Source organism: Symsagittifera roscoffensis, chromosome 6 (genome assembly GCF_963678635.1).
Source record: "Symsagittifera roscoffensis chromosome 6, txSymRosc1.1, whole genome shotgun sequence".
Taxonomy (NCBI): Eukaryota; Metazoa; Xenacoelomorpha; order Acoela; family Convolutidae; genus Symsagittifera; species Symsagittifera roscoffensis.
The window spans coordinates 52,526,934-52,553,249 of NC_087067.1; the positions used below are offsets into that span (position 1 = coordinate 52,526,934).

Below are 26,316 nucleotides of genomic sequence, written 5' to 3' on the forward strand. Positions count from 1 at the left end.
CCTTCACAAACACAGGTAACCTTACAATCAACCGTTAAACCTTCGGTTGCCCCTAAATATTCACATATGGATTACCAAACATACAGACCCATGACAATACCATCAAAAAACACGCAAAACATTCACTAGAAACAACTTTACAGACCATAATTATAATTATACACATCCATCAAAAACATATAATCAACCACAAAGAAATTTTAACCAATATACAAGATCTCGAAATTGGGATAACCCAATGACCCAACCTAATTCAATAAATTTCCAAACAAATCCTCCACAGGATCACAGTGAAAATTACCCATTTTTTCAACAAAATAAAAATAAAAAACAGACATCTTATCAAATGGATTATTTATCCTCAGATGATGATTTCTTACAACCAGATATATTTGCACAAAATACTCAACAATATCGTAGACAAGGAATACAGAGAACACGTACAAATCATAGAAATTTTTTCTCCACAACCAATAGATGCACAACATCAACAACCAATTCAACAACAAAATCTTATTAATACACAATCTTTTCAACCAATTCAACAACAAATTCCAATGACTGCACACTCGTATCAAGCATCACAAATGCAAAATGAAATACCACTCCCATATTATCTCCAACAACATGAAATAACAAGAAACCAACTTTCAAATTTTTCTCAAATGCCAAATGCAGCAGAATCATTACAAATGACAATGAATCCATACCTTATGGGTGGATCATCAATAACATCAAACAAACCTTTAATGGTTTTCACAGGAACAGACCCTGAATACTCTGTAGAAGATTATTTAAATGCAGTAACAGCAAACCTGATTTTAAATATTGGACCTGAACCAATTAATACGCCACTACAACAAAATTGGATACATCGACGCACAGCGTTAATACAAACAACCTTAGATGGCGCAGCCCAAAAATGGTTTTCAGTACTACCTCTAGAAATAAAATCAAACTGGAAAAGGTTTACACAGGAATTTTCAAAAATGTTTGACTCCGAAAGAAACAAACAACAACAAAGAGTTTTATGTATTGAAATTCGCAGATTACCAAACGAAACCATCAAGCAAATAGCAGTACGAATCGAAACACTAGTTCGAAAAGCATACTCACTAAATACACATGACTATAAAAACACAAAGATGACAGAAATCTTAATGATGACCTTAACACCACAATTAAGGAAAATAGCAATAAAAAAGAGAGCATCCCATCCTTCTTCAATTCGAGAACCCGATTTAGATTTTCGAAAACTAGTAGACAAATTAGAACAAGCAGAAATCACGATGAAACTAGAAGAAACGGAAAATCTGAAATTACAATACGTTAACAGAATTGAAACGACTCCCACTAATATTAATAATATACAGGAATCAGAGACAGACCTCGTTGAAAAAATCACTGAAATACTCAATATTTATGAAAAGAACCCAAACTTTAAAGGCAAACCATCTTTCAAAAAATGGTGTAATTATTGCCGACGATACGGACATAGTATTTCCGAATGTAGACAAAAACAGCAAGACAATCAAAATAAACCTCAAAAATATAAAGAACCAAATAAATCATTCTATCAATACATGAAAAAAGATCAAAATCTACCGAACAAAACAGTCCACAGCAACAACAGTTCAGGAAAACCACTCCCGAACAATACAAACTATACAAGAAATCAATCACCATATAACTCAAGTTATAGAGGAAGATCACCAGAACGAAGAAACACGTATAATTCATCACAAAATCACTACAATAGACCAAATAGTCGAAATAACTACTCTAGATCAAATTCAAATACACAACGATTTGTTTCTAGATCTAATTCCCAATCAAGAAATAACTATTATCCAAACAACCAATCACGAAATTCATCATACAATAGGAATAGAAACTACTCCTATAATCGAAATAGAAGTTATTCAAACAACCGAAACCAGAATTACCCGAACAATCAATCAAGGAATAACTCATATAATAGATCGAACTATAACAGACCAAACAATAATTACCAAAACAGATCGCGAAATAATTCACAAAATCGACACTCAAGTTATAATAATCGTTATAGAAATTATTCCCAATCACCACACCGGAATAATAATAACTATAATAATTCTAATAATCGCCACAGAAGTAGTACACCTAAACATCAAAGACAAATCAATCAAGTACAATCTAATCCAGAAACAACATCAGACCCTCCAGGTATTGATGACACAGTAACTGATACGTTACAACTCAATCAAATAAACTGTACATCATCAGATTCAGAAAGTGATACTGAAAACACTCTTTCTATCAATATGATAAAAGTCGAAAATGACTATGAATCTGTCATATATGAACAACCCTTTTCATCACACATATATGAAAATCAATCAGAATTTCTTCAAAATTATTACACTACACCCATAAATTCCACACCAACGACGCAAGAAACAAATGAGATTAACACTACAAATCAAACCAATAAAAATACCAAAACAAAATGCTTGAATACAAACCACATTTATCAAAATATACAAAAAGAACAACCCAAAGAAAAAATTTGGACAATACCATTTCTCTTAGAAAGCCCAAGAAATAAAGAATTTCAACCACCAGACCTTGAAATAGATTTTTTAATTGATTCAGGAGCAGAATCAAACATAATAAACATCCCCACATGGAATGAAATAAAAACCTTACACCCAAAGCTAACACCTCTTGAAACCTCCAGCAAACTAGCAACAGCACAAGGATCAACATTGATAAACTACGGAAAAATCCAATTATTTCTCCTCCCCACCAGAACAATGGAACAAAGCAAAATTTTAAATAAGCCATTTAAACAAATATTCCATATCACTGACATTAAATATAATATCATTGGAATACCATTTATTTCAAAGTATATACCAACAATTAACATACTAAATAGTAAAATATTAATCAAAGATAAATATACAAAAACAAAAGAAACATCCTTAACATTTTTTCAAAGATTAAATAAACAACCACCATTCTTTTCAAAATTCTACCCGATATTTAACCAACAAAGGAAACACCTAAAACCACTATCAGGAAATATCTATAATTTTTCAATCAAACAAGTTCACCAATATGATAAAGAACAAAACAAACAAAAATTTTATATGTCAGAATTTGAATTCAAACCTATTCACAAATTTTTCAAAATCACAATCTCATCCATAAAATATTTGAAAAATTCGAATTCCGATATCATTTCCTTACATGTCTATAACAACACACCTTACCAAGTAACATTACCTTTAGGACTTTTAGGATATTGTGAAACCAACGCTACAATATCACCAATACACGAAAAAGCCTATCGCGTAAATAATATACTCCAATTACTAGATATTTGCCAATCTACAATTCTTAATGAAGAATTATCTATAAATAATATAATAAGTAACGAAAACAGAAATACGGATTATTTCACAAAAACTCCATATTTCAAACCTACATTCAACATAAGTAACTACACAGAGGACCAACAGAAATTTTTAACAATGTTTAATTTCCAACATTCACAAATAACACAAGACGAATTCGAAAAGTTAGCCAAACAGCTAATTGAATATTCATCAGTCTATGCAACATCAAAATTCGATGTTGGAAAAATCAGTTCATCACTACATCTCCCGTTAAAACCAGACGCACTTTTCAAAAAACAGAGAGCAAGTAAAGTACCAATTCACTTACATGATAAAGTAAACAGATTACTCGATATTTTAGAACAATACAACATTATATCACCAGTTAATAAAGAAGAACAACCAAAAGGCAACACATTTATCAACCCCGTTATCATTCTAGCTAAAGGAGAATCATTAAAAATCGTTCTCGACGCTAGATACCTCAATTCACTCATAGATGAATCAAAATGTAATTGGCCCATTGAACCAATACAAGTTATTTTAACAAAAATCAACGGCAAATACTTTACAACCGCCGATATGAATAGTGCATACAATCAAATGCCACTAGATGAACAATCACGACGTTTAACACAATTTGTTATCGGAAACCAACAATATGAATTCAACCGCTTATTCTATGGAATATCCATAGGACCAGCAGCATTTTCAGCTTTTATGAGCAAAATTTTTAGACCACTGATACTCAAGAAAAACGCAATCACCTATTTAGACGATGTTTTTATGCAATCACAAACAAAAGACGAGATGTTCAATGTTTTAGAAAAATATCACCAAATACTTCAGAACGAAAATCTGAAGGCCGCCCCCGATAAATCACACTTCTTTTTGACAAGAGTTAAATTCTTAGGACATAATATAGAAAGAAAAACAATCACTCCATTGAAATCACGCATTGACGCTATTCAAAAACTTCAACCACCAACAAATAAAAAGAAAATCCAAGAATTTCTTGGAATGTTAAACTTTTTAAGTAAATATGTTTATAAAATGCAATTATATCTACGACCATTTTATAACATCCTTAGACAACAAAATAATTTTGAATGGAACACAGAACATCAAACACGATTTGAAGAAGTAAAGAAACTTTTAACTGAACAAATTTCAAACACAATTCCAGATTCAAATCAACCATTTTATGCAATGTGCGATGCTTCGAACTTTGGCATCGGTGCAGCACTATTACAATCACATAATGGTACAAATAAAATGAACCTCATATCAGCAAATTCTCGATTATTCACTCAAGCAGAGCTACGACTCTCAACTCTAATGAGAGAATGTACAGCCATAATATATACACTGACAGAATATGAATTTCTGATACTTGGATCAAAACATCCAACAGTTCTATTCACAGACCATAAACCAATCATCTTTCTCTTTACACAAAAATCTAACCCAAACCACCGAGTTTACAGATTTCAACTAATTCTAATGAAATTTCCAAACTTACATATAGTTTGGACTGCAGGAAAAAATCTTGCATTACCAGACACCTTAAGTCGAAATACACCACCTGAATTACTTACACGTAAAACCACAGTTGAAATACCCAAAAATATAAAATTCTACCTTGCAGAAAACGAAACATCACCCCGATTGGAATGCAAATATGCAGTAAAAACTGATATTGAACAATCACAAATAAATAGTTTACAACATTTCCCACTTTATTTAGATTGTCAAAATAATCATTATGAAGTTGATTTACTTGGAACATCAACTTTCAAACCAATCCCATATTCTCAATGGATAAAAAATAACACCCAACAAAAACGAACAAAACAACACCCGCCTAAAAAAGACCATTTTCCACTAATTGAAAAAGAAGATTTAACTGATAAAATAAATTTATCAGGACCACAAACAAATGATTCAAAATACACAATAAATCAAGTTTTTGACCTCCATGACCCACTTGATACAATACCCTTATCTACATTAGAAATCGAAAACATTTTTCTCCCCCCAACAGAAACAATTACAATTTCAACACTGAAACAATATCAAAACCTTGACCCGGTAATTCGACAACTGAAATCATGGCACAAATATAAAACTAAACCTATCAAAGCAGATTCAACCATTTTAGGAAATAAAACACTCCTCCGATATTTTCGAAAATTCAATAATACAACAATTAACGAAAATACAGACCTTTTAGAGTATAACCTGAATGAATCTACAGTTCCATGTCTCCCTTTAAGTATGATTCTTATAGCTTTTAATATTTCACATACACAAAATATTAAAGGACACTCTGGATCAGAGAAAACATATTCAAATTTTATACAAAACTTTTATTTCCCAAATGCACCAATTTGGATAAAAGTACTATGCAATGACTGTATAGTATGTCAACTAAATAAACCTTACCCAAATCAAAAACAAATAGCACAAAAACAAGATTTTAAAGGACAAAGTTTGTACTTCAATCATCGTATCTCATTTGATACTAAAGGACCAATTTCACCCTCATCAGAAGGAAACTCCTACATTATGGTAATTGTTGACGCATTTACACATTATGTAGCACTTAACCCAGTACCACATTGTAACGCTTATTACGCTTACACAACACTCTATGAACACTGGATAGCAAAATTCGGACTACCAGAAATTTTAGTTACAGACAACGGTACAGAATTCATAAATAATGAAATTATCACACTATGTCATTTATATAACATTAAACACAAACCACGTACATCTCATGCACCTTGGACAAACGGCTTAGTCGAAGGTATGAACCGTTCATTACAAGAATATCTTAGATGTATCATCAACGGAAATGATACAAAATATACCGAATGGTCAGCAGATGTAAAATTATTTCCCTTAGCGTATAATTCACAAATTACGACAACTTTAGGAATGTCACCATACGAAATGGTTTTTAACCAAAAGCCACGCAAACCAATAATGTTTACAGCAAATTCTCATAAAAACGCACAAGGTTATTGTCAACCAAATAAAGACTCAATTTGTTATAACCTACCTTTACATACACACGATGAAGATCATTTTCATCACCCACAAATTCTTAAACTAGCCTCCGGTACACACACCGAATGGATTCTAAATAGAGATAAAAAACACAATGAAATTTATCAAAAAATAACAAAAAAGTTATTACAAAGACAAAACATTAATGAACAAATCAATTCACGTTTTACACCAGCCTCCGAATTAAAAATTGGAACATTTGTTTTAATACCTAATTTTAATACTCAAAAAGGAATTTCTAAAAAATTACAACCCCTTCGAAAAGGACCATACCAAATAATTGCAAAACCCACTGATGTCACATATAAAATTACCGACTCAAACAAAAAAGAAATCGTTCAACATCGAAACAACCTACTACCTTATTACCCAAAAGAATACGCACTCCGCGAATTAACTCAATTATATTCTTTCACAGGATTAAAAATCATTCAAAATGAACCACATCTGAAAAAAACAGAACAAAATGATAACCCCACCGAAAATCAAAACACAAAACCAACCGCCACCAAAAACAATACACAAAACCATAAAGAATCCCCAAAACAAAGAAAAAATAGAAAAATGACCGAACAAATAATACCCCAAGAACAAATCGACAAATCAGAAAATCGAAAAACAACAAGACTCCGAAATCAACCACGTAAAAACTATAAAATATTCATCCCCCAATCTAAAATTTTAAAGAAAGTGGAATTTCAAAAGTAATTTTAACATTATACTTCACTATCTTGAAACCTTCAAAACATTTTTCATTTACATTTTTCAAAATAACATGCTGACAAGTACGTAATAATTCTAGTTCAAAATAAACCAATAGGATTCATCCAATCCGTCACTTTCTCTAACTCAAACTAAGACCAATTAGACGAATCATATAGAACTCCAGGCACATCTATAACTATAACTTTACGACCTCCAGGTCAAAAATAAGCAAACCACTCCAACTTGACAACTAAAATAAATATCACCATAATACCGTACCCCTCCCTTATCTAATAACCCAAAGATCAACAATATTTCCCCAACTCAGACCACGAATACCCCCAAAGCAAATTTGTTAACTTAGCCTAAAGTAACAAAATGAACATTTTAATTAGCCTAAAGTATAAAAATCTCACCATACCCCGGATCATTTGACAAACAAAAATAAAGAAAAAGACGACCTCCCAGTCACCATGAAAATTGCCCCCAACAATTTTTAACAGAACTCAACCCACTTGTCAAAAAACTAATAAATAATCCGACCACACTAGAAAATCGCCTCAAACAGCAAAAAATATTCGACCAAGAGATCATTTCTTAAATGCTCTTCTCTCAATCAGTTACTCAAATACTCATAAATCTTAAACATTTTTTTACAATACTTGAAACCTTTATAATATTTCTTTTTGATATACTTGAATCTTTTCTAATAATCCTAATCATTTTTTGTAACATTTTTTTAATTTTCTACACTATACTCGAACTATTCCTCCAACTTTCCAAAACCCTTGATTATATCCACAGGTACGATTTATACAACTTGTCTAAATGATACGAACAATTTTCAGTAGAACCGATATTTTTTTATTACTTAGACTAAACATCACACAAAATAAAAACTCCCAAAGAAAATTAGTTAATTTTCAAGTTTTTTCAGACTCTGTACATCAATCACAACTTGAAAGACACCAAGGACATATAAAACTAGACGAAAAATACCCATATAACGGCGCACACGGACGATTAACCTATGACCTACACGATAAACATTGGATACCACACATTGGTATAAATAACCCATCAAACTGCAAAGCAGACACAAAAAATAAAGGATACCAAGAAATAATGTTTTTCGATTGGAAAATACAACTCGAAAAAATACAACTAACACGAGATTTATCAGATAATACAATGATCTATCAAGGAATCCGATTACCTTGTAAAAATGATCAAGGTTATTGCGACCCTACAACGAGAACACAAGCAACAATTGTTTGGTTCCCCGAAGATACATGTACAACATTTCAAGTAGCAAAAATACACGCTCGTATGATAAAATTTCACGAAAAATATTTTATACAATCAATTCCATATGAACAAGTCCATCCATCACGAAAACTAAGTTCTAATTTTAGAAACATAGACAATATAGAAAATAAATTGACACGTTTTCAAATATATCAAGAAACAGAACTTGCATGTAAATACAGAAACCCACTTCACAAAACACAATACTCCGAAATATTAGTTGAATACGAAAAAGGATTCGACATGACCACTGGAAAAGTAAAAATCGACCCATATGCCACAGGTCATCCTCTAAACGAAGGAACATCCTATATACCAGTTAATTTTGAAAAAAGCAACGGACAACCTGGTGGACATCTAAAACCCCATGACACCAGAAGCACACGCTTACAAAAATTATCACTAATGAATACTACATATTTCGGTAATATCCACTATGATATTCATTTAGATATGAAACTAGATTATACAATTAGCCGAATTTTTCAAGAAATGTCACTCTCCGAATTAGAAACACTACACCAACTATGCGAATTAGAACGAACACAAATATTACAATCACTTGCACTAGCAGTATTAAAAATACCCTATGCAGGATACTTATTATCTGGAAATAGATCAAATTTTTTAGACTATGAAGGAAACATCTTATGGTTTTATACTTGTACTAAAAAAATATCACCACTATACGTTTTTGAAGATAAAAGATGTTATAAAAGAATCCCTATCTTTTATAAGAATAAAGTACATTTCGTGGATACACTTTCACGAAGAACCTATTTCTGGGATACCGCAGTCCCATGTGGATCAGAAAACAGCCACAATGTAGTACAACTAAACCCTGATGAAAATAAATATTATCTTCTCACTCCATATCCCACATTAATGCAATCACTCAAAAAATTTTCACCAGAAAGCATTCGCGCTATTGCTCGAATCCCAAATATAGACTTACAATCAATAGGAATCTATTCAAAATCAGATATTCAACATCACATTAGAACACAACAATTCCAAGAATTATTAACACAAATGGACACTATACAAAGACAATCAATAGACCAAAATTTACGCAAACTTGCAGAAACCGCAGGATTTGCCGATATCTACACGCAAGACTATAGCGGATATTTTAAAGACATTAAAGATTATATATATCTAAACGGTGAAAAATACCGTCCCCAAGATATATCACCAATTAACATTTTTAGCTTTGTTACACTCAAAAATGAGATCCTCGATTTTCTAGGATGGCCCTACTACATCTTAGAAAAATTGACTATTTTATACGCAATGTTTAACTTTATTGGATTTCTTTTCTCACTTTTAAAAGGAATCTACAACACATGTGCTATACACACACAAGTAAACAGACAAGCAAGCGTAGCACGCATACTCTTTGCAGGATTTTTTGGAATCTTTTCTACATCTATAAACAAAATTCTTTTAGACGCACAAATAAAAGAATATAACACAAAAATAGCAACACGACAAAATACATACGACGAAGAACATAACAATGTAGACATAACGCCAACGGCACCACAATTACCAGCCCTACCAAATAACCATCCACTATCCCTAGTCCCACGAAATTTTCGAAATTTAGCCATCACACATAATCCAAATTTTCGACTCACCACATCACAAAGTCCCATCCAACATATAATGACACACCAGTCACAAGATGATAATACTTATGAACAAATTATTGAACAACCCCATACCACCGCTTTTCAGTCTCAAAATAATCATTTTTTTAGCCCACGATGAGCCGCCAACTTGGATCACTACACCGATCAAATTCCCACCCAACCAATCTTACCTCTCCAATCCCAATAATACCACTTTTTGCTTTTCCGCCACCCGATTTTCCATCTAGTAATGTAACATCAGGCATGAATTCCGACACTAATTCACACATCTCAGTTTTATATTCCATCTCACAACTCAATAACTCGAATATTGAAACCCCCGATGAATTTGCCGACTCAGAACCATCCCCATCCAATAATTTTCATAACTCTTCTAATTTTTCTCAACCCCCTTTTCAACCCTTATTATCCAATAACCCTGACCCAATCACTCCCACACCCTCTTATGCTTCCCAAGTTACCCCAACCTACTCCTCATACCATTCTGACCAATCATCTCATTCTCCAGACACCCCCCGAATCTCCCCAGAGCTAGATAATTTTATTACCCTCCAACAACAACCCTACCACCTTAATACCCCAACCATAAACCAAATATCCTCCACTATAAATTCATCCAACCCCCCTACCCCTACACCCTCTTCAAATTATACTGAATCATTAGCACCATCATCCACATCAACTGAATCTTCACTCAACACTAATAGAGCTTACCGCACTTTTAAAAGAAAGTTCCCCAACCATCCTTTCCCAACAAAACCAGGAACAGCCCGTGAATACATCAACCACCCCAAGCATACTAACACAAAAGAATTTTTAGCCATCACCTTACCCTCATTCCCACAATACACCTTAAACACCCCCCACGACACTAACGAAACACGCAACTTTGTAGATGAATACGTTTTAATGCCCACTCTCTCTTGGACCTCATATTATCATTTTACTAACCCTCTTTGCTTACCTTTATCTAACACTCACATCGATATAGAGCGAAATACGGACATGCTATATCGACTCACTACACCACTAACACCTAGACAATTTACTTACGTTGGATATAAAAAATCACTAAAAACACACACTGCACCTAGAGCTAACGAATATACACTCGAATACTATGATCACAACATCATCAGAGCTAACCAAGATCAATTCTTAGACGACGATCGCTTCGCTAATCCACAAATTACCGAGAAATTTTTCATCAAGACACCATATATATTTACACTAAACATCTTCGACCGAAAGTTTGATCACATTATTTCAGAAGCACTAACAGACACACAAGCATACGAAAGTTTTAAAGAACGCTTCCAAATATTTTCACTAACCTTTCATTTCCTTGCACCACACGAAAGAGATTTACACTGCTCACACGATATTATGTTGCGCACTAAACAAACCCACACATATAGTTATTATCGCTTCATCCAAAATTTCTTTGACCTACACACACCCTCTAGACAACCACACCATCGTTTTCAATTCATTAATTCCAAATACACTTCACCATTTTTCCTAAATTTCACATATTGCATTAAAGATACTAACCTTCATGGTATTCTTCGTAATTATGATCCCATAACCCAAATGTACATCTTCTGTCCAATCACCAAGACCTTCAACGCCGAAGAATCCCGACCCTTCCTTATCCCGCACGAGTTTGTACAACCTATAGAAATCCCAATTTTAGAATTCATCCACAACACTAAATTCAATCACAAATTATATAATCTAATCCAAAACACACCTTATGAGTTTGCAGTTGGCACTGAAGAACTAACCACTATCAAGGCACTCCAATTGCTTTGGCCACTGCTTCAGACTAAAAATATCATCCGCATCTTAGCTAAACTACTAACAACTTCAGAACTAATTCACGACATCTTCCCCCACGGTTTTTTCCCCGACGACTAACAGGTAAGTATGAATTAAAAGAATATAACTAACTAATTGAAATATTAAAAAACTCACCATACTTTATCCATGTTTTTTTTAGATTTTTAGCCTTCATCCGACAATCACCTACAAAAACCACAAAAGACAAATAAAAATCGCAAATTTCATCAAACAGATTTCAAAAATTCTATTAATCTCTTACACTTATAAATTTATAAATTTAATACCAATGCAGTAAATTCATTTCTAAAATTTTTCCCACAAGCAGTAAATCTAATTATGATGAAAATTTGTAACTTAAAATTCCCCCATAACTAGCAGTAAATTTCCAAATTCTATGCAGTAAATTAATAAAATGCAAATGCAGTACTAACCTTTTGATATTTTCATTCATTCGCACAGAAATTATATCCACACTCGCACAGCTCGCCCACGAAGAATTGTTTAAAATAATGAATTTCAGTTTCAAGTTTTCACACTCAACAACTCTAACATATAATAACATGTTTCAAACTTTCCTTTAACCCGGTTGGAAAGGAATCATATATTAAACAAAACTAACCAACGCAGCTTACTAAATACCACAAATCATAGAATAACAGCATGACTAAGAAAAGGAAACCAACGGTACCCAAACCGGATTAACCCAGTTTAAAACTGGATAATTTATTCTTTTGAAGACTATTATAAAGTCTAAGAAAGAAATAATAAAACACAAAAAAGTCGAAAGACAAACCCATACCACGAACAATTTGCTTTTTGGAAAAAGGACATAACCAACAAGACATAAGAAAAACCACAACAAACCCAACATAAAACGTTGTCACATAACAGGACCCCTCACAAAAACCGCATGAAATCATACTCCCATTCCTGGCCTAACCCACCAGGAAGGACGTCCTGAGCATGCTCTATAGCCGGCCTAACCCACCGCGCTACATCCACGCTTTGTGACCACACCTCTATTTTTAATAAGAGCTACTCAAGTGTGAGTAACTCTTCAAAATAACCGAACTAAAATAAAAAAGCTTTTGTGAAAACAACTAACTAAAATCATAATTAAAAAATATTAAACTAATAAATGTTTTATAAAATGTAAATTACATTATGCAATACATAGATCAGAATACAACACCAAGGACGAACATCTAAAGACAAAACGACCCCACTACACTCGAGAGAGAATGACCAACCACAATCGATATGCCACTCACAATCACAACTCAAAGGATTTAGAGTACGACTTGACTTCGCAGAAAAGGACTTCATTGAACTAGACCAATGACCACCTCGATGTTCAAGTATACGTACAGATCCGAGTAACCAGGCATCCCCTCCACGCACAATCTCCACGCCATTCCCAAACTAGATCAGACACAAAAGAAGTTCTCCACGCAGAACAGAAAAACCTGACATAGCCAACCATTCTGAAATCAGATTTGAGTTTGTTGCGAAGACTTAGTCGTTGTCACTAGAAGACACAACGTCTTATGTCTCTAACTCCAGCTTCCTGGAACTTCTTTAACAAAAAGGAAACATAAGAAGTAAGATGTTCGCCAAACACCAACGTCCATCATCCATCCTTCGAATTGCAGAAGAACTATTCTAAAAAACTCTGTAAAACCCGGATGGGTGGAACCTGATCTAAACTACATTTTATGATTGGATAATTTAGATATTTTACCAATGTAAAGTATTTAATATTAACCAATCATGATCCATCTAACTAACAACCCACTTATTTGTAAGTGCTGAAGTTACTTGTAATTTCAGCACCAGAGAGATTTGAATTTAACTTAGAAATTAGTTGGACTCTCCCGAGCACTTCAGCAGCCGCAATAAACCAGTATACCCTAGATCTATTGAGCCTAGCAGAGACTAGTTAAACAACCTGAGACTAGATAGTATAAGAGTAAGATTAGGATCGGTATTAGACTAAGAAGTTGCACGAATCTATCCGGCCGAAAATAAGATAGCGTGACGAGCAGACGGTGTACCCTATCCGAAATTACTCTATGAGTTAACCAACTTCGGTCCTAACTCATAACCACTATTGAACTGAGTTTCCAAATTGAACTGCTATTTTGGAACAACCAACAAGCGATATATTTTGTTCTGTCACGCCTTCACAGAACAAAATATATCACTTGTTGGTTGTTCCAAAATAGCCAAAACAGCATTTTCCAAAACAACAGAGCTTTAACAAAAATGATCACAGGCAAAATTTTTAAAATTTTCTTCTCAAAGCTTCTATAACCTTCAAATAACCTTCTAAGAAACTCGGTTCAATATTGGTTTGTTAAATTGTTAAATTTTTTCTTAAAATGGTGCCTAAAAAGTTAGATCAAAACGCTTGTAAATTTTTGATCAAAAACCGACAAAAAAGTTCCAAAAAGCATTTTCAACTTTTCCACAAAACTGAATTACATGCAAAAAAACGGAATATACAAAAAGTCAAATCTAGCAAAAACTTTGACTTCGGGAACATTCCAATCTTTTCGAGAAATTGCCAATAAAACTACACAGAAAAATTTTTTTTTTCAATAGATAACTTTTTGGCGTCCCACAAGCATGAGCGCCATCCAGTAGCGGAATTAGGGGGGGGGGCGGGGGCGGACGCTATTTTCCTCAGGAATTCGACCCGCTGCCTACCCAAAGGGTCCTCCCTTTGTACTACTTTGAGATATCCATTTTTAGCTGAGATACTTTGAAATTTTCTAAAGGCGCCTTTGGCGCCAATCTATACTAATTTTGAGGGGGGAGCGTGCGCCGAAAAAAACGCGATTTTTTAGTCGAAGTTTTCCAAAGTGCCTAAAAACGCCATTTTCGGCTTTTTTTCAAAAATTTGCCTGCGGCGCAGATAACTTCGTCAAATTTGGGTCATTATAGTGATTTGCGAGAGCTCAAAAAATCAAATTGGTCGACAATTTTTTTTTGAAAATCCGCCCACCCCCTTGAGAAATTCCTAAATTCGCGCCTGGCGCCATCGCAATGTTCTAAAATTTATTCGGAAGTTTTAACATCTGCTAACTAAGCCGAACTTATAAACATTGCCAGTGTTTTGTATGAAACAATTTCCCACATGATAAGTATGGAAACTAAATAGTGAGTTTTCATATTTAGGAGTCACGATAGAAACTGCACTCGTCCTCTGTATGGAGGAGAACATTGCACCGGCCATCAGAGCGAAACCTTCGAGAAGGGTCCCGAGTATCTGACAGAAGAAGCGTGGGACCCACCTCAAGCACGCGCAATTTGCGGACAGCGCGGTAATAGTGAAACAATTTTTTACTCTCGCTAAAACTGTTTTATTCTGAAGAATTTGACCAAAGTATTCCTCTTCCTAGATTCTTCATCAAGTTATAACTGGGATGTATTTAAAAAATTGTTGACAGTGGCTGTCATACTTTGGTACACGATTCTCAGTTATCCGAATGAAAGGTTATACGACTCAGTCTTCCTATTTACGAATCCGAATCAGTGACAAACAACAACTGGATGTCAGCGACAAAAGTTGGCTGAAAAATTTCTGCAAGATCTGCAGCTATTTTGGCAGTATTAGAATTTAATTGCAAAAGTACCGCATTTTTATTTGTTTCTGGTTTCTTTGAACTGCTTTCTTACCATCTAAGCCTATAATTATGTCAACACATTGAGCTGTCATGTAAATATTTTAACCGGTATAACCCCACCGTAAACAAATTTTCCTGAATTTTTGCCCGCTAATTTTTTTCTGCGTCTGTCGCTGGAAGCGGTGGAATTATACCAGCTGAAATATTAACATGACAGCTCAATGGGTTGTTATGATTGAAGGCTTAGATGGTAAGAAAGCAGTTCAAAGAAACCAGAAACAAACGAACAAGCGGTACTTTTGCATTTAAATTTCAATACTCCCAAGTTAGCTGATCCTACAGCAATTTTGGAGCAAACTTATTATCGATGATTTCAATTTGTCGCAAGTTCAATTCGGATTCAAAAATAGGAACACTGAGGGACAGAACCTCAGCTATTAATCATTATTTTACAAGACTGCTCGTATATCAGGGCAAAGTTCTGAATGTTCCGATTGCCCTTCAATCTATATTCAAATTTTTGGGAAAAAATATCCAAACATAACTATATATTTTGAGCAATATAAAAAATCAAGTGCAAAAATCTGAGTCATACAAAATTTTTACGACCGGCTAGATAGCCTCAATTCAATATGGAACGTGTTTGTTTAGCGGGATAATTCGCCAAGCATAATTATTTCGCGTTACGCTTTCAGGATTATGGATAAAATCTTCCAATTGCGCATAAATTAGTTCAGAGCATAGCCAAGTTGGCAATTTTCAAACTCCCAAAAATTTACAAAAAATAATTGGAATTTTTTTTAAATTTTATTTTAGAGAGTCGGTATTTTCATTGGGGCATAAAAAGTTTCTGTTAAAAACTATTATTTCGATTGCCCAAAATTGACTGAATAAAATAAACCACACCAAGCTAAAATATTCCCTTTTCTTCGAAAGTTGGAATAAAAATAGTAGCATGACTGAAAGCTCGTATCAGGCTGAAATAAGTTCTATGACGCAATTTTTGCCTCACAACAATTGATGAATTTTTCACAAAGAAAATGGATTTTTTAAATTTGAGATTTTTTCTAAAACAAACGATATAAAATACGGTAGCACGACAATCTTTCTATTCCATATTATCCTATACCAATTAGCCGTGCCATTTTGACCTATATACCAATCTATCCTACGCCAATCTACTGGACGCCTCAAAAAAGACGGATTTATAACAGCAAAAAAGTGATCGCCGCAGTCGCGCCAACGTGTTTCGAGCTTGCCTACAGAGGGTAGGACTCTATACGAAAACTAGAACCGGTGACCTTAGTGCGCCCAACTAGAGCCGGTGAGCCGTAGCGCGCCCACCGTTGACCTTAAACCGAGATAGTCAGCTGAGTTCTCTCTGGTCACTTGAATTATTTATAAAAACATAGGGTAAATTGGCATAGTGTAAATTGTCATAGGGCAGATTAGGGGTGAAATATATCACTTTGTATTTTAGGTTCCATGACAATCTGCCCGATTCCAACTTTTCTATGCCATTTTAACCTATACTAATCTTAGGGCATAGGGTAAATTGAAATCGGGCAGAAGGTCACGGAACCCAAAATACAAAGTGGTATTTTTCGCCCCTAGTAACATAGCAATAATGACGAATAGTCTGATTCAACCAATTTCCGCTTACGCGTTAATAGCGCGAAACATATCGCGCGTTAATTGTCCTAATTTGCCCAAAATGGCTATCTTTAAATCCCCAAAACTTTACAAAAACTGATCACAAGTTTAATTGTTTTTTTTTTAAATTTGAGCTCAGGACAACAAAACCTTTCAGATAATATTTTAAAAAACGGCTTGTTAAAAAAAGTCTAAATTTGTCTGAAAAAACCACACGAGCACAAATAATCCGTCACTTTCTTCTGAAGTCGGAACAATAATGATGTCGGTGCGTGAGAGTTTGACTAAGGATGATACAATTTTGAAAGCTATAGAGACCTCTAAAAATCTAGCCTGTTTTTTTTCACATTGGGACTCAAGCACGCGACACAACTTCTCTCTCTCTCTCTCTCTCTCTCTCTCTCCCTCTCTCTCTCTCTCTCTCTCTCTCTTTTTTTTTCCTGCCTACTCTTCATCTCTGCTTCTCACGCGTCAAACAATACACTGATTCTATTTTGAACTGATTTTCACCATCAACAACACAGCTGCAAACTCACTCAAGCTAAAATGGCTTTCATGTGCCAGCCACACTTGAACCAAGAGACACTTAAACCTACACGCACTGGACAAAAAAGGGGGAAGGCAATTCCGCGCTGGTTTAGTCCAAATGTACCAGTTGGAGACCGTTTCCAAAGGCTCCAAGTGTAACGGCTGCGAAGACTGCCAGTGTAACTGGGAAACATAGAAGCTACAAGTCAAGTTCAAAAAAAGCCCAATCAATACAAGCAGTGAACATGGCGAAACATGGAGTCGCAAGAGCTGGATAGCCATGTCCAAACGGAGATGCTTGTGCAGCTGGAAAATCTTTCCGAGAATTGTAAAGACATGAAAAGACGAAGCTTTGACAGGACGACTGAAGTCATTTTTTGGGACAGGAGATAGCTACGCGTTATAGCAACGCATTAGACGTAGTTGTAAATTTAGCAAGAAGCATGTTAAGTACATAAGCGTGCAGGAGGTTGAACGAAGCGTAGGCAGACACAATGTGGTGCACTTTCCTTTCGTTCCAGTAAGACTCGGAATCAGGCTAAAAAACTTGCTTCAACATCTTTGAATTATTGCTAATCTCAAACAGATGAACAATAAATAAGAAACATCTGAAAAAATAACGTAATAATTTTCTAGATAACATGAAATCAAAACGTTCTCAACAATCTCAAAATTCTGAAAATATTTCCGACGGCAAACTGACCTTAATAGAACAAACCAGTCATTTCAAGGCCTTTTTTCTGTCTTAGAAAATCTAATTTTAGCTAACTTTCACGCCATGTGACGTCATTAGTTTGAGCGCGAACATCCTCAGCCCCCCCCCCCCAAAAGAAAATGGGTGCGATTTTTACGGCCGTTCGAGTTAGTTCTCCGGAGCGCGTCGTGATTGCGGCGGATCGGGCGATATTATCTTCTCCGTAATTAAGGGTTTTAAAACAAGCCAAACGTAGTGTCTCCTTGGGCTGCGTTTGTCAACAATCCACACTAAGTCCCCTGTTTTCAAAATTACGTTATTATCAGAGTGCCACTCACTGCGTTTATTCAGGGCTGGCACATAATCCCAATTCAACGACTCCCAATTGTGTTGACGTAGCTTTGGGCTCGTTTATTTTGCTTTCGATAGTCGAAGTGCTCCTGAAAAGAGAGAGAAGGGGCACTAGTACTATTTCGGCCTAACAAATAGTTATTAGGAGTTATCACCTCAAAACATCCTACTGCTGTTATAGAGCAAGCGTTCAGTGGTTCTTCTAAGAGATAAAAAGACGTTTGAAGTACTTCAGTAGTGAGTCCCCTATTTCGATTTATTGCGCAGAATTTTCTGTTATAGCAACGAACGAGTCGTTCCCATGAAACACGGTGATGCGGGGAAGTCGAGGGGTTAGATTTCCAATTATTTCCCTTTTTCTCCAGCTCGATGGTTGCTTGTGCGTTCAACAATTGAATACACATTAAGAGTTTTTTCTCTGTTGCCATAAATTTGGTGCCGTTATTGGACCAAATGATTGATGGAGTACGGCGGCGGGCAACGAATCTTTCGATTCCAAATACACAAAAACTTGTGTCAATGGTTGAGACATTCTCAATATGAATGGCACTTATGCTCATACATGTGAAAAGGAATAACCATCGCTTCTCAGACTTCCTCATGATTGAGACCTATAAGAGTCCAAAAAAATCACTCCACAATTAGCGATGGGAGACTTTGCCATCATGTGTGCGACAGTTTAATCATTCTGCTTCCCACTGGAAGCTCTGCTATAATAGGTGTGACAGTTTTGTCTTTGCGCTTTCTACAGGTAAGGCAGTTGACTTCAATGGACTTTTACAAAGAGCGAATATTCAATATCGCAAACTTCAAGTGGAATACAGCTCGCAGATTTTCTAAACGTTTTTGATTGGCGGTTTCTAATTCAGCCGGATCGGTTATTTCCTTGACTTGAGTGCGGCAGTGCCGGTGTTTTGGACTCAGTCTGAGCATAAAGGCAACCACTTACTGGAGTCTACAAATGGAGCTGAATTTTTCCCATGTAGTTAAAATGTTTTTTTTTGTACTACGTTTGCAAAATTAAAGACATGCTCTAAATCTTCATTATGGTCACACGCGGGACCAGCCAACGGATCTTTTTCAGTACTTCAATGCTAGGCTTGAGAAGCCACTCGCTGTTTTTCAACAAATTTGGCCCATTCACCCAGCTACTCGTTCTAAGGACTCCGCTTAGATTCCTCTGGTTCCCGTATTGGCAGTGTTTTCCTCACTCAAGACGTGAAACCATTGGTCCACGGTCGTACAATCCAGAATTTCTCCAATCGGAATTGCCACGAAAGTGAGTTGCTTACTATCCGATTCCAGCCACTGAAGTACAGTGGTGCTATCAGTCCATATGAACGTATTCGACTGAGGAAGAGCTTTGAGGATATCTTCCTGCAAGCGGGTAGCGAGTAACGCATCTTGTAGCTCAAGCTACGGCATGGAAACGCTTTCATATGCGCAACTCTCGGTTTCCTTAAGATGAAGGAAACTTGTGTTGCAGGTGAAGTTTTCACACGGGCACGGAGAAAAGCTACGGCACAAATAGTTTCTTCTGAGCTGTCTTCAAACTGAACTGTGTGTATTGCGGCTCCTTTAACGGGGGCAGTGAAGTAACTACTTTATTTTTCCATTTTTCAGAGAGATGGTAAACCAGAATGCCACGCAAGAATTTTTGTATTGATATCAAGAGTTAGCTCATCAACCCATTGCTTGTCATGAATGCGCCAGATTGCTTTGAACAAAAATTGCTCTCTTACAGTTTAGAACGCTACGAGACCTTTGGGGTCAAAATGGAAGACACGCAACTTGGGATCGTTCGCTATGTTACCGCAACATAAATTCAATATGGACTCCACGGCTTACGACCAAAGTGTTGTCAAAACGGTCTCAATTCAGACCATGAACGTGTCAGGACTTATCTCCACAATTTAGAGGAAAATGATTTTTTTGGGCGGAATTAACAGATTATTAATGATTGTTAGATTGCTTACAAACTTGGTTAACTTGAACTTGCTTAGTGCTAACAAAGTAGTCGAGTCTTGACTGAATTAAAACGCAACACCCGAATCTCCATCGAGTCTAAGTATTCATCCATATAGAACTTCTCATGGAATGTTGACGTTGCATCAGGTAATGTTTCATGATTATCTATTGCAGAACATTGCAATGCAGAAATTGCACAAGTAGGGGAACCTTTTCCACCAAAGATATGCCTGGTGTACTAGTGTACAAGCACATCGACTGCAGAGTCTTCCGCAGACTGTTTCAACAAGTCAGAGTGCTGCCAGAGGACCAGCCTTTCCTTCGTTTTCTCTCTTCGGAAGATTCTGCAGTCAATGTGTTGTACACTAGTACACCAGGCATATATTTGGTGAAAAAGACTCCCCTACTTGTGCAAATTCAGCCGATGCGGCATTTTAATCTTGACGAAAATGGAGGAAAACATTTTTAGTAGGTCGGGTTCTACTATTATTTCACGTGCAAAAGTGAAATAAAGTGGAGGGAAATCGGTAGAAATTGGCATTGGGCCAGCTTATTGGAAGGCGGACAGCGACCAGCGAAGGTTTTGGATAAGCCTTACTCATAAATACTCCTCAGGCCTAATGAAACGGAAAGAGTCTTGACCAATCATTAAGTGTACATCGACGAACTATACACACTTGGTTTGATGGAAGGAAGCTACGGATAGCTGCTCTGTAAGGCAGGGATTTTAACGGTATCGGTACCGACTTTAAGTTCATCCTTGACAAAAGCGGTTTTTTCGACTTCATCGAAATTAGAAGATGCCTTCATCTGAAACTGTTCACTTCTAACAACATTCTGTTAGTTCTAACAACATTCACGGTGAGATCAAAAGGTATACTATAGAGAATGGGTTCACACAAAGTTAAATAACCAGCACAGTGGAAATCTTGGAAATTCGTAGTTTGATTATTGGCAGTATCCTTTTCGATACTATGATGGTTGATTCCGATTGTTATGAAGCGGAATTGGTGTTTGCATGGTTTGAATTTGCGTTTGGTAAGTTCTTGCTTAAAGGTTTGTTCTATCAGCATTTGTGTTCTATCCGTGCCTGCATTAGTTCGTGTTTGACCAGTGTTAGGGTTTGCGTGGCTGGGCGTTGTTTTGAATTTCGACTAGGATAAACACATTCAGCACCATGGAGAAGCGCACCATGGGTGCTACTGTATCCTGGTCTGTTGCATATCTATGCTCGAAGACACTGCCGGATGGTGTGGTTTCCTTGTAAGCAGAAGAAGTACAATTGTTTTCCACATTGCTTTCTGCACATTGTGTGGGGTTCACACAGTATTTTCACAAGGCAATCTTGCGTTGCAAAAGATACAAAATGTATGCTCAAAACATTTTTTCAACTGTAGCTGTCGAGCTAAAAACTCTCGTTAAGGCTTTAGTTTTGGCTTGCTCTTTGATTTTGGGCTTTTCATGCATGCTTTTTTTTGCTCATGGGACTCTGTTTTAACCTATAATCAATAGTCAAAGTCATTTAAGTTCGGGCCGGACTGATCAAGTTTCACCACAGAAGCGACCATGATTTTCTCATGCTTGGTGATTTTTTTGTAGGGCTTGGTTTAATAAAAAGATGCTTTTCAGATATTCTTCATAGTGAAAAGACCTAAACACAGTCATCAGACTGGAGCTAGTAATCGAGAAACTAATCAAGTTCTCAAAACTCTGAGTTGCTGAAATCTTGACAACTTGTCATTGTGAGTCGAAACCATGTTTTGTGGCTGGCCAAAATCGCTTTCAAAAGCTGGAAGCAGTTTATTGCGGCGCTCACTGGGGTTCATTGATTTTATGAATCTTTGCTTACTCAACCCGAAATTTGTCGGTTATGATTAAGCTTTTGAATGACTAGTTTTAATGACACTGAATCTATTGCGGCATGAACGTTTACTTTACTAACTTTATCCCACCATGCAGCCAAATCCAGTAACAATTTTTTTATTAGTTAGTCTCACTAGTTTGTCATTCCTAGCTAATGCATTTTCAAGAAACGTTCTGCACGATTCAATTATTGCATTTTTTTTTCATAACTGGCCCTTCTAAGCTCTCAGATATTTGGCTGTGAACTTCGGAAACTTCCTTTTCATTATTTTTCTGGCATTCATCAACCCTCGATATTACACTGTTGCTACAACGCCAAAGAAAAATAGTAAATTTTTAGTTCTAGTGAGTGACCTTTGCGTAGTTGAAATATTTTTGCCCTAACTCACAGAAGGTTTGCTTCCTTCTAGATATCAATTTTGTTACTACTTTGACAATTTATATACCCGGCTCTTTCAACTTAATATATTCAGTGCCTTCGCGTTTACAGTAAGTGATTGCATGATTTTTTTTTATTGTTTGTACGATTCTTCTTAAGGCGTTAGTGCGTTCAAATAATTACTACAGGTTTATTCATAAGAATTTAAAAAAAAACGACGTGCCACATAACAATGTCGTATCGGTTTGACAGATGATGATTAAATTGATAATGACAAGTCCTACGGTTGTTAACTGCGTTAGAGTCGTACTTTAATCTTTGAATGGCAATAAATATGATATTTCTAAGCGTGGTGCAGCAAGCTAGCTGCTAGCATGAACATTAATAGTTAAAATTAAGTTCTGAAGCATGGAATCAATCACACCGCGACCTGACCTGCCGCAACATCTGAAGAAACAAGGTTTCAGCAAAAATCAAAATAACAGTCTTGATAATGAGCCGCGGAGCTTGCCAACGGCTACTTTGAATCAATTGAATTAGTTTAGCTAGTTTCTCCACATTTAAAGAAAAACGATTGCGTTTTCAGTGAGTTTTCAAAAACGTTCGATTTTTTTCCAACAATTTTCAGAAAATAACTTTTATAACAAACAAAAAATATAACAAAAAACTTTTTGTTATATTTTCGTCCAATGCTTTAAACTCCACCAGTAACCTGATACGTTTTGACAGTTTGCGGGTTTTGTCGCTTCTTTGCCCCAAAAATTCAAAAGTTTGGGCTGAAAACTCAACTTTCGATTAAAATAAATGACTCTGAAACTAGGCGCCTCCTTGAGTTATTTGCAAAACTTTGAAAAACTTCAAAAAAATCAAAATTGTTTAATACGGCGTTGAATTTACATACACGTTGTTAGGATAACTTCATTAAAAATTATGGGGCCGGATTTTTTTCCAAAAAAAACAAAAGTTTTGTGGGCAGATTTTGGTATCGAGAAAAATGGGGGCTACGGTTTTGACATCTAAAAATCTATATAAGAGTTCATAGCAACAACTCAACAATTTAGAACATGAATAAGTTTTCGGTTTTCTGTCTCATACACGATTTGAAGAGGCGTTCACCGTTTTGTAGATTCCGAAAACTCCCCAAAAAGTTTCGAGTGTCGAGAAAAAGTCATCAACAAGATAATGCTACGAAAATCTCTACAAATACATCATCTGCTTGCGCGCAAAAACTGTATGACGGTGTCTAAAAATACTCACCTTGATCGGCGTTTTTGGTGCCTCTGAGATAACTGCTTGGAACGTTCGACGCATCTGCCCAATTTCTGAGTTCGACGCTTCTGACACATTTATGAAACATCAGATCGAATATATTTTTTGCCTCTGTATTTATTTCGAGACTATTGCTCGCTGCTTCTGACACCAATTGGCTCAGTAATTTTACAGAAGCAACAAAATTTTCAACCAGGTCTCTCAAAAATGTGTCACAAGCGTCGAAACTTCCGAGCAGGTAACTCAGAAACTGAGCAGAGGCGTCGAAAAGTCCGAGCAGTTATCTCTGAGGCGTCAAAAACTCCGACCCAGCTGAGTGTTTGTAGAGGCCTTTGTACAGGTATCGCACGCAAGGAGATGGTGTATTTGTAGAGACCTTCTTAGCATTGTCTTGTTGATGATTTTTTCTCGACACCCGAACTTTTTTGTGGAGTATTTGGAACTCTCCAATTTTCTGGGATATCTAATTGGAATCAAGGAAGCCTTTCGGAGCTTTTGTTGACTTTCACACACTTCTTAGTCAGCTGCTCGGAACCTTGGACGCCTCTGGCACAATTCTTGACAAAATTGGATAAAAAATGATTGTCTACAGAAAAAAAAACACAGATTTCAGGTTTGTTGTCCTTTTTCATTGTTAAATTTCAATTAGGTAATTTTAGCAACACTGCTGGTATCACGGCAAAGCCTTAAAAGCTCCTATTAGCTTTTAAGGTCTATGGAGCAGTAATAACATGAAAAAATTTATTGAAAAAAACAAACTGAATTTTTTTTTACTTTGAGATTTTTGTAAAAATCATCCCCACACACGCCACATAAAGAACAAAGTGATAGATTTCGCTCCCAGTAACAAATCAATTATGGCAAATAAGCTTCCCTTATCAGATTTGGAACGATTTCTAAGACGGATTAAATCTCCGCTTACGCGTAAATAGCGCAAAAATATCGCGCGTTAATTGTCCCGAATTGGCCAAAATGGCAGTTTTCAAACCCCCATAACTTTCCGAAAATTGATCACAGATAAAAATTATCTTTCTAAATTTAAGCTCAAGACAATAAAACTTTTTGAATGATATTTTAAAAATTTGTCAAACATGGCTAGTTAAAAAGTCGAAATTTGTCTGAAAAAAAACCACCCCGAGAACAAATATTCCGTTACTTTCGTACCGTTACTTTGGAAAATTTTGCACTGTGTAACTGCAATATATAATCAATACCAAGTTACTTTAAAAAACTTTGTATCAAGTTTCAAATTTCATGCATGCTATATACAGATCGTGTACAGGTTTTATACATATTATCTACAATTATTTAGATTATATACATATTATCTACAGATTATCACAAAATTGAAAAGAGTATATACCCTTTTTTAATTATATACCCTGAGCTTTGTAATCGTCTCACTTTGTCGCAGTTTTGCCAGCAACTGTACTGATACTTTTGACAAAATTAATGGTTGACTAAAAAAGCTGAAAGTATAATCTTATAATTTTCGTATAAATGTCGCAACTGAAAATCATACCCGAATTTAAATACAAAATTTTTTTCAAATATTTACTATAAATGCTGGAACCTGATCTAAACTACATTTTATGATTGGATAAATTAGATATTTTACCAATGTAAAGTATTTAATATTAACCAATCATGATCCATCTAACTAACAACCCACTTATTTGTAAGTGCTGAAGTTACTTGTAATTTCAGCACCAGAGAGATTTGAATTTAACTTAGAAATTAGTTGGACTCTCCCGAGCACTTCAGCAGCCGCAATAAACCAGTATACCCTAGATCTATTGAGCCTAGCAGAGACTAGTTAAACAACCTGAGACTAGATAGTATAAGAGTAAGATTAGGATCGGTATTAGACTAAGAAGTTGCACGAATCTATCCGGCCGAAAATAAGATAGCGTGACGAGCAGACGGTGTACCCTATCCGAAATTACTCTATGAGTTAACCAACTCGAACTTAACTCATCTGGTGCGACCATAAGTCTCGAACAAGACC

The 26,316-nt window shown here is 35.7% G+C and overlaps 2 protein-coding genes across 2 annotated transcripts in view; one reads left to right on the forward strand and one right to left on the reverse strand.

Moving 5' to 3' along the window:
* LOC134848149 (sister chromatid cohesion protein PDS5 homolog A-B-like) overlaps window positions 1-26,316 on the reverse strand; it is a 350,720-nt gene that overhangs the window by 222,946 nt on the left and 101,458 nt on the right. The window lies entirely within an intron of this gene.
* LOC134848811 (uncharacterized) overlaps window positions 1-26,316 on the forward strand; it is a 61,298-nt gene that overhangs the window by 6,304 nt on the left and 28,678 nt on the right. Inside the window, exon 2 of the mRNA XM_063866323.1 lies at window positions 15,155-15,300. Coding sequence (XP_063722393.1) covers window positions 15,155-15,300 — 146 coding nt within the window. The remainder of the gene's footprint in view (window positions 1-15,154; window positions 15,301-26,316) is intronic.